Below are 10487 nucleotides of genomic sequence, written 5' to 3' on the forward strand. Positions count from 1 at the left end.
TGATAAAACCTGTATTTTACAATTTTAATTATAATAAGTGGCACAAGTAATGGTTATCTGTAACTGCTATTTCTCCTAAGTGTAACCATCCCAGTAGGTTTGTATCTTTGTATATGTGTTTGCAAAAGAAACTTGTTTAAAATGTATGTATGAGAACATTTTCAGCTTTCATACAGATAACTTTAGAATGCTGAAATATTAAGTTGCATAAAATGCAAATGCACATTCATTCTGTATAGCCCTAAAGATTATATTTAGCATAAATAGGTGGAATGATTGAAACATAAGAAATATTTACCACTAATTCTGCATATTTTTTGTATGATTTATCGTATCTCATTTCTAAATGAATACTTCATATGTAAAATTTTTTTGAAAAATAGACAATTTTAGTTGTGATGAGGATTGACCATAGAATTTTCTTAACTCCCCACAGCCCCCAAATATTAATCCAACTCACCCTTAAGTCATAAATTAAAAAAAAAAAAAGATGTAATGCACATGAGCAAAATAGAAGATACATGTATATAGGTGTCACTTAACCTAATCTCAGTTGATCAGATTGTGGTGTACAACTTTAGGACAAATTTGCAAAGGGCATAATTACCATGAGAAAGACCTTTCTTTTTTTTTTTTTTTTTCCCATTTAAAGTTAAAAAAGAAAATTAGCTTTAATATCCAAGGTTAATTTGATGCATAGTCTAACCGGTACCTGACACATTTAATCACTGCTTCAGCTGCTCTCTTTGTATTGTACCTTAGAGAATGAACTTGGAAATGTTGGCAGTGGTTGTAAAGAAATAGATAGCCAACTTCCTTTTGTTGTAACAGAAAGAGCCTTATATTTTAGTAGAAGTGTTAACCAAATTTATGGAGAGAGGAAGGATTTGAGAGAAATATGTTTGTGCATATGTATCGGTCAAATGTTTGCAGGCAGTTACCACTTTTTCCTGTGATAGTTGTTACTGTGTGAAAAAATCCGTGGTTTAGAAATAGAAAGTATAACTGTCAGTTTAACGAACACTGAAAGAGAAATAGGAACAGGTATATTAACTTGATACCTACTTAAAGTCTCTGTGTATTTCTTTGTGCTTTTTCTCTTATTTAAGTGATGTTTGAAGACGGCTGTATTTAAATGAACTCTTCCCTTCTAATATTTCTTCATTTCAGTGGTGGGTGATTTTTATGCAAATCTTTCCCTGAATTTTACAGGCACTAATTCATGGACTAAACAGACATTACTATTCCATCACCATCAACTACAGGAAGAATGAACTAGAACAGAAGGTAATTGTTTTAGCTTTCATTCAGACAAAGAGCACTGTACAAACCATTTAAGATTTGTGGCAATATTCTGTTTTCAGCTGCTGATACTTTCAGTAGTTTTATGTCTCCTGGAGTAGATGGCTTCTCTTCCAGAAAGCATTTAGATGTGTAGTCGTGATGATGAAACCGTCCAAAACCATATTCTAATATTTATACAAATAGTTTGACAATGTTTTTGTCCACACTTTTTATGGAAAGTCCTCATGCTGTTCTCTGCACTTAACAGGTTTATGCAAAGTTTCAAGTTTTCAGTGATGAAGCTGAAAGACATACTAGCTGCCTTAGGTTTTCACAGGCTGGAATTCCTGAAGCTAGAAGACCATATTTTCCAAATTGGAATTGTATAACGAAGGAATCTTGGGTTTTTATTGGCTATACTCACTTTGACAGAAGGTGCTTCCAGTTGGTATGAATGGAGCTCCCTAAGACTGGGTATCAGGAAGTAGCGATGTCCTGCATTTACAGAAAAAATACTGTTTGGTTACTGACAACAAATATTGTCAGTTACTTCTGTATCAGACTTCCTCAGTTACAAGCTAGCTTGACAGTCTCAAACAGGGAAACAAACAGAAACAAGAAAAAACCTTATCTTTCATCTACAGAAGTTAATTCTTGCAAAGCCAGGTTCTGTCCTCAGTTCTGCCTGTGTATGTTCATGGCCTCGTTAGGGTTATAAATTGATTGAGTTGGAGTTTATGGTGAAACACTCAGAATAGTTTTCTCAATTTTGACTTTTGGAGGGCTAGAAGTATTAAAAAAAACCCAATTTTGAATAATGGAAGAATATGCATGAAAATCAGGGAGCTGAAAAGAATCTGTGAAATGCATAACCCTTTTTAGGATGGTATCAGACTTTCAAGACCTCACTGTTACTGAAAAGAGTAATTGATTCAACAAAACCAGCTCTGTCAGGAAGTGTCTGAAAAGCTTCCAGAGGTTACTGTTTCTGTTCAAATACAATAGTGTGGCCAGTCAGTCTTTTCTGAAGTTCCAAGTGTGTATTTTCTTTAATGGCTTTACATACATAAGTTATTACCTTTGCAAGTAGGAGAATAAACTTGACCGAGTTAGGGAAACTTTAATGTGTGAGGCAGCAACTATCTCTGCACAACTTTCATAAGGCAGGTTCATACATATCTCCAACCCCCCTCGTGGTGGTGGTGATCTGTTATCTCCATCTGTAGTAAGAAGAGTACACACTTCGGGTATTGGCTGAGGAGCCCATCACACCAAACCATGATTTTAAAATCCAGATAGCCTAGCTAAACTGTCCATATGCAGTTTGCCTACAACTCCTTCTGTCAGTAACGAAGATCTTGCTAATACAAATTATGACACAAACTTTCCACTCGGTTCATATGTTCCAAAGCCAGGTTTCTTTGGAAGCTGTACATAGGACGAAACAGGCACTTTTATTCAGGTGATAGCAATCACAGGTCTTGCAGGTTCTCAAAGATGCCTGTAGTAAGTGTTTGCAGATCGAAGGCAAGCTGAAACTGTTTGCTGAAAGGGTCTTCCCTACAGTCCTCAAGTGTGTAGAAGATCCACAAAATACGCTTTCCTTATTCACGAAAATCAGGAAATTGCCTTTGTAGCTATTCCTTCATTCTTTCAAGAATGACATCAGAGTGTCAGGTAAAACATTTCAGCTATTTCTAATAGTCCCCGCATTTATCACCATCAAAACTCTGCATCACTTGATCATGTTGGGTTTAGGGACGTTTACTTTGTAGGAGGACAAACAAATGCAAGTCATGCTTTGATTGCTTTTGAAGTTCACTTCATCACAACTGTGGCAGCTGCTTGCATACAGTTCAGGATAATCAGTGAAGCATTAAAACATTTTTCAACTTCATCAGAGGCCAGAAGCTTCAACTGTTCCTTATTTGGCAGTTAAAATACTCACCTTTCTTTTAGCTCTCCTACAACAGAATTGTGCATTCTCAACCTACAGCAAAAATTTAAAAATTACAAAAGAAAACACTAAGGATTCCTGTCAAGGTAAATGTGACCTTGGTTTCCATGCCTCATTTTTGTATTTAGGGTTCAAGAAGTTTGATCTTTAAAAACTTACGCAAAATCTTATCATCTGCTTTAGCAGAATGGTTTATTATTATCTTTCCTGTATTTAAATGTTTTAGGATCAATATTTTTCATTACATTCTTACTATTATAAATTGTTTTTCTGTCAAAAATGTATTTTACGATGAATGCTCTAAAGAGGTTTTGTTTTGCAGATGTTGCTAAATTTGCATAAGAAGAGTTGGATGGAAGGTTTGACACTTCAGGACTACAGTGAACATTGCAAACTCAATGAAACAGTAGTGAAGGAGATGTTAGAATTAGCTAAGAACTATAACAAGGTATTCATATCCCATAATGACAGTATAACTGTAGCTGTGCTCATAAAGTGAAGTTTATTACTTGATTTCAGAAGTAAGAAGTTGATTGTCACTGCTTTATTCAGAATGACTTGTAAAGGACTAGACTATAAGAACACAACAATTGTTGCAGGAACTCTCATGAACCTTGGTGTATAATCTGTTTTCAGCAGGGATTTACTGGGATTTGGTTAAATTAGGCACAAGCGTGGCTTTAATGGCCTTGTGGAGACTGTTTCTTATTAATCAACTGTGTATCATTTCTACGTGTAGTTGCCTATTGGCTCTTCAGGCTTTGCCACCCAACTTCTTGCCCTAAGCTAGCAAAGTGTTTAATTACATGTTTTGCTTTGAAATGTGAGTAATCACATCAATTTTGTATTTCTACTTAGTGAAGAGAGTATAAGAGTCCTGTAGATCAAAATAAGCAGTTGATTATACGGTTAGCTGTATCATTCCAGCAGATAGACAGTATGTATTTAGAACACATTCTAGAGCCCAATTCAGTGTTCTTTTTAGATAAAGAAATTATCATTGGTGTTGTAAGAGAGGAATCACAGTTATTTGTACTGTTTTAATACTGGCACTTACACTTAGAAATATTTTTTATAAACACTAGATCTCAACAAGCACTCTATGGTAGGTAAGCATGTCAGTCATTCTTGATGAGTGTTATTTTTTTAACTTCTTAGAAGTCCTCAAAACCAAAATTCAGTATTACATTCACTAGTTAAGTTGCTGGATTTACTTCAATAAAGACACTGTGTTTGAAGGCAACAGAACGTTATAAAAATGTATTAAAAGAAGTTACTTCAAACACTATAAAAATTTATTGAGATCAAACCTCCAGTAGTTGAAACAATGTAGGTTACATTATTTTTGGTTCTGCTTTACTAGTTTAACTATCTTCAACTCTATTTAACTATTGATACCGCTCATTTAAGATTTTTGCTTAAAAACAGTTTTGTGAATATCTGACAATAAAACCATTCATGAGTATTTGCCTTGATCTTTTGCACTAACACTTAGTAATTAAAACCACGTCTGCTGAAAAGCTGAAGTCCCTTTCCTTTTGACTTTCTGAAATGTGTTGCCGTTTGATTTTTTTTTTCCTTTTTTTTTCTGAGAAAGAGATTTATATTTTGAGAATCTTGTGGCTTGGGGAAAAAGTAAATGAAATCTGAAACACTGACCTTTTCTGTGTTTCTTTCACAGGCTGTTGAAGAAGAAGATAAGATGACACCTGAACAGCTGGCAATAAAAAATGTTGGCAAGCAGGTGAGGTGTGATGAATTAGAGTGAGGTGGAATGATACGCTTCGTTCATTCTAAATATTAATTTTTTTATATGTGCGTAGGTGATTTTAGTTCCATGTGCAAGATATTCTCAACGCTCCAAATAATGAATTTATTTTTGTTGGAGATTGTTGTGTAAGGAACAAGGCTTTTGACTATAGGTAATTGGCAGAATATCTGCAAGTCGTGTTTGTATATGCATTTGTATTACATGCTGAAGGAGCGGTGTTGAGATTCGGTAGTTTTTCTTTTTTTGTTGCTTTTCTTTCTTTTTTTTTTTATGCCTCTTCTTGAAAAGAAGTTTAAAGATATCCAAGCCTGTGTCAGAGAGGCCAAAACTGTGGAGACTTCTAAAAAATAGTAATAATGGAAAAAAGGTGGGGGTGCTGTTTATACTTTGTCATGGCTAAAGAGCCGGCTCACCCCCGTCCTCAGTTCGTGAACACGCTGTCAGCACTTAGCTCAACACACACGTATGCAAGTAAGCTGCACTGCTTTGTATTGCTGCTGAAGGACAACAGTTTAGGACCAAAGCTGAAGCTGAAAACACCCACTCAGTTCATTCTATCCCTTTGCAATGTCAGGATATGATGTCTTTATAGAAGACTCGACAGAAAACCATTTCTACATTTGATTTCAACATAAAGGTTGAGGAAATGTGTGTTGGTGAGGGAGAGGAGGGCAAAACAAGTTTGTAAGAGGTTGTGTTCAAATTCAAGAAGGGCAATAGAAACAAGAAATAGCTTTAAAAATATCCAGTGTGTCCTTAAAGAACCAGTATTTATTGTATTGCTAGTAGCAGTAGAAGAATTTAAAGGATTCTGGATTGCTCTTATGTGTCAGCTTCTAGCAGCTATGTCATAACACATCTGCACTATTGTTCAGTCACTCGTGTATTTCTGTAGCATTCAGAACAATGGAGTTTATGCACACCTACACATACATAAATATATACATAAACTAAAACATGTAAAAAGGGTTGTATTTTAAGGGTTATGATGTCATCTCAAACAGAGCTTGCGCTTCACTAGTTGGTTAAATCATTACGCATACGTAAAAAAAAAAAAAATCTGTTTTGATACCATTCTTTAAAAAGAAATTAATTTTTTTCCTGATAAAATTATTTAAATTACAGAATGGTTCGGTTAAGTAATTTCCATGGGGGTTTTTAATGCAACTTATATAAAAAGCTTTGTAAACAAACAGCTGCTCACAATAGGGACGTTATATTATTAGGTTGCATAATTTGCTAGGAACGGAGAGACTACTGGAGAACTGTATGAGCTTTGAAAGTGGGTTATTTAAGAAGGATGGCTTGCACAGATTTCTCTAGTACACTTTTATGTAAAATTAGATGGGTTCATTAGATTTTGACAATACTTCTGTTTGTAAAAAATTAAAATTCCCACGCGAGTGTCTTCCATGTTTTAATTGCTTTACACACAAGATGCTACAGTAATAGTACGATAAAGTTTAGAGAGGTTTTTCAAATGTGCCTGGTAATATTGCAGTATTTGGAGATTAATTTACTTAATCTCAATTCTGAAACCTGAAGAAGTGCATGAGTATGGTTTTCAGCCAGAAATAATCTTATTGTCCTATGCAGATGCCCACAAATGCCCACATCAATTGAGTAATAGTGTGTGGGGATGTGTATTTTCAGAACACTGCTCAGGCTTAGCATTCGATTTTTCAGAACATTTGAACATAGCATTGTGCATTTTTTCATTTTTTACGGGTATAAATATGCTAATTTTCTTGTAGTCAACACAACTATTCAAGGACTGTGTTAGATCATGCCTGAGTCTTTACAGGATTAGAACACACATTTGTACAAAGATCTGAAAACAAATTGCAGTGTTCCAGAACTAAGATTAAAAATATTGGCCTTAGTGAGATGCATAGTAAATTCCACATACTGTGTGTTGTCCTTAAAACTCACAGCTGTCACCGTTACTCCTCAGATGCTGGATAGAAATTTACTTCCTAAGCCTATCCTCAACTTATCCGAGTGATAGTATGGACTAATAAAATCTTATTCGTGGAAATGCAGTCATTTGCTAGGCCTTGTTAGAATGGAAGATTTAGGAGCATTACTGGCCCCTGTTCCTTAACTCACCATCGTCTGAAATAGACCCGAAGTAAATGAAATCCTACAGAGATGTGTTTCAGTCATTTCTCTCATGGCATCCTTTGTATTTCAGGACCCCAAACGTCATTTAGAAGAGCATGTGGATGTGCTGATGACCTCAAACATTGTCCAGTGTTTAGCTGCTATGTTGGATACAGTTGTATTTAAATAACCGATTTACTGTTTGTGACGCTTTCTGTGTATATTTGTTTATTGTTTCTAATACTCACAAAACAGAGACTGTTGAGGCTATATTTGATTAAACAGAGACATCTGACTTCATTTGCAGTGTAAGTGCAGCACTGTAACACCTTTCAGTCTCTAATTGTGCAGTTGCTTCAGTTTCTTTATGTCAGGGTCTTTACAGATTCCAAAGCATTCAAGAACACAATGTGGGCAAAAATGTATTACGTTTTCATTTAATATTTGGGGGAAAAAAATCAGTAGTACATATATATTTTGATTCTTGCAACATAATAAAAATACATTTACAAACCTGTCTTAAGTTTCGGAAGGCCTTTTTTGAGGAAGGACGGCGGGAATTAACAGCGTAGGAAAAGTGTTGGTAAAGGTTTATTTCTACCCACTGTGAAACTACTGATATATTAATTGCTAGGACAGCAAAAATTATCTCAGGAAATTTGGTTCCCATTGATTACAGGTACTCTCATTGAGATTGGGGGGGGGGGGGGGGGGGAATTTGTAGTAGCACTGAATTCTGAGGTACAAAAACTAAACCGCTGAAAAATCCCCTGCCAGCTCCCTTTCAATATTATTCAAACTCTAATATCCACAGAAGACAATTGACCTTAAGAAAATGAATTCAGTTACGCTGATAACTGAATCACGCAACTCTCACAAGCGGTGTCATAAATAGCAGTATTCTGAGAATAAACGTTAAAGTGATAGAGGCTGTTCTAGGTTTTCTGAACCCTCCCTCCTGCGAAAGAGAACGTACACGAGTTGCCCGTGTATATAAATATATGGAAAGAGTCCCAACGGAATGTGACATTTAAAACCACTTCCACTGACTAGAGAGGGAAACACTCACAGGAAGGCAGGTGGGTTGGCTGCTTGGTTTTAAGCAGGCAAAGCCAAGTAACTGGGTTTGGGGAGGGACTTTGGGGTTTGGGCAGGGGGCTGGTTGGGGTTTTTTGTTTTAAGCATTGGACGGTACTTAGGCTGATTGGATTCTTTTGTCTGGGCAGAAGTGTTCTCTTTCTGTGTCACTCACAATATTTTGTTTATGGCATTTAAAAAAAAACAAAACCAAGACAGCAACAATTGTGGCAGGGAGTATTTTAAAACTACATCTTTTTGTGCTGAAGATTATTTTTTAAAGTGATTTGACTTCTTACTTGCACAGTAAAGAAACAGCCCATGAAATTGTCTTATTTTCCACTTTGTGCCCAGTAATTTTCTATTTGCTTATTCATTACCATTCAAAGGTTTTTCTTTTGTTTGGAATTTCTTATTTAGGCCTTTTAATTTACTATTTTAGAATAGCTCTCTCTCGCAGTATATTTAGCGTGCATTTACTTCAGAGGGAAACATGCAGATTTTTGCAGCTGCCCTCCTTATGGCCTTCCCTCTGCCCCCACAGTAGGCAGCAGAATATCAGGCGGGGAAAATGGAGACATACCAAACCACGTTTGCCTGCCTATAGTTAAATGGAAACGCTTTCTGGCGGTTTGCACTAAAAACCTGTGTATCATTGAGGCAAGGCTGTATTTGGGCCTTGCCGTTGTCCGACGTGCGCGTGCACCGCTGCGCCCCGGGGTGGGATGGGGCAGGAGCTGATCGGGCGACCTGCCCCGTGGCTCCTCTGCCGGTGGGGCTCCGCATCCCTGCCGTTACCTACTCCCACTCACACGTGTAGCACCACGAGGGAGACGTAGCTTGGCAGGTCGTGGGTAACATGGCACTGCAGAACAGGCGAGGAGCTATCGCAGTGCTGCAGTGTGTACAGGCGTGAAAGGCCGGTGTAAGCAGGGAGGCAAACCCGTCAGTCTTGCATATTCTAAATTAATTTCGATCAAACGTACCTCTTGCAGAGGGTAGCTGGAGGGAGCGTGTTGGAGATGCGGATCTCCGGTAGTCTGGGGTTGTGCTGTGGTACCCTGCTTTCTATACGCTCCTCCGTTTGACTTGGAGGCACAATTTTCCATTGCCTAAGATGTGTCACGAATAATCAAAAGGCTGTTTTTCGGGGCACCTCTCCTCGTTTTTGTCCAGTGCTTCGGGAGCTGCACAGAGGATTTGGAAGAACGTCTGCATGCAGTAACCTGAAAAACAGCAGCCCTTATACCATCTTGGAGGGAGAAAGAGGTTTTCAAGCAGCCACCTTCTGAGCCTCCCGCCGCAATGGAGCAGACCTTCATTAGCAGCTTGACCCCTCGTCACCTGTCAGCGTGAAGGACGGGCATATTGTATTAGCAAACCTCTCTCCTTCTTTCTGTGACGATTCTGTAACACCACCTGCCATTGCATAGCCCCCTATTATACCAGTTTAGGAGTTGCGCACTGAAGATTTTTGGCATATATTAGCACTTCCATGTGATTGGCAGTATACCACTGCATTCATTGCAGCTCCGCAGCTCCCTGGGTGTAGCTCCATAATTCAGGGCAGCGTTTCCCAAGGTTTATCTGTGTTTCGACCCATCTCCTGCTTATATAAGCCCCTTACCTTCCTGTCGGTTTCAAGCAGGGAAAGGGAAGGGTGAGCACGCTGGGGAAACAACTGTCAGAAACCTTAGTTAGAACTGATATTAATAAAAATATTTTCTTAGCGCTAAAAGGAGAAGGTGTAGTATGGGAAGTTGCTCGCGCTGTACCACCCCACTGCGAGTAAAACGGTGAAGCGCTTGCTTTTTCCTTCATAAATTATTTTATTAAAATAATTTCCTCGCAGAGAGCGCGTGTATGACGGTTTCTGTGAAACACCAAGTAACCGAACCAGCTCACGGTTAAGCGAGAGAAAAACTAAATGGCCGTGGGATTTGAGAGCGTTTAAATCGCGTTCTGACAAGCCACCCTGGTTCTAGCCTTCTCCGGATTCGAGTTTGCAAAGTTTCAGCCTGGCTTCAGATGATGCTAGGCGCTGGTCTTGGGTTTATTGCGCGACGATCCAGGCTGCGTTAACTATCAGCGGAACTTGAAGCCGGCTGCTGGCGTCGCCTGGGAAGAGACGCGGTCTCTGAAATACCTGAAGTCCAAACCGCTAAGGGGGAAATACTGAGAAAAACGAGAGGAGAGAGCTCCTCCCCGGGCAAGAAGCCGGTGCTTTTAAAAACTCGGGAGCTTGCCCAGGCAGGGGCCTTGAGACGGGTGCTGGGCAGAGGCGGGGGTGGCGGG

General features: G+C 38.4%; 1 protein-coding gene across 1 annotated transcript; it reads left to right on the plus strand.

The window, feature by feature from the left end:
* Positions 1–1212: 1212 nt before the first annotated feature.
* LOC104127990 (26S proteasome non-ATPase regulatory subunit 14) lies at positions 1213–7583 on the plus strand (the record flags this gene model as incomplete). The annotated part of the gene is made up of 4 exons (XM_009640704.2): positions 1213–1287; positions 3564–3689; positions 4923–4985; positions 7207–7583. Coding segments are annotated over 4 exons (363 nt in total), but the record flags the coding sequence as incomplete, so codon positions are not given.
* Between the last annotated feature and the right edge of the window lie 2904 nt (positions 7584–10487).

This window comes from Egretta garzetta, unplaced genomic scaffold (genome assembly GCF_000687185.1).
Source record: "Egretta garzetta isolate BGI_Z169 unplaced genomic scaffold, ASM68718v1 scaffold16, whole genome shotgun sequence".
Lineage (NCBI taxonomy): Eukaryota > Metazoa > Chordata > Aves > Pelecaniformes > Ardeidae > Egretta > Egretta garzetta.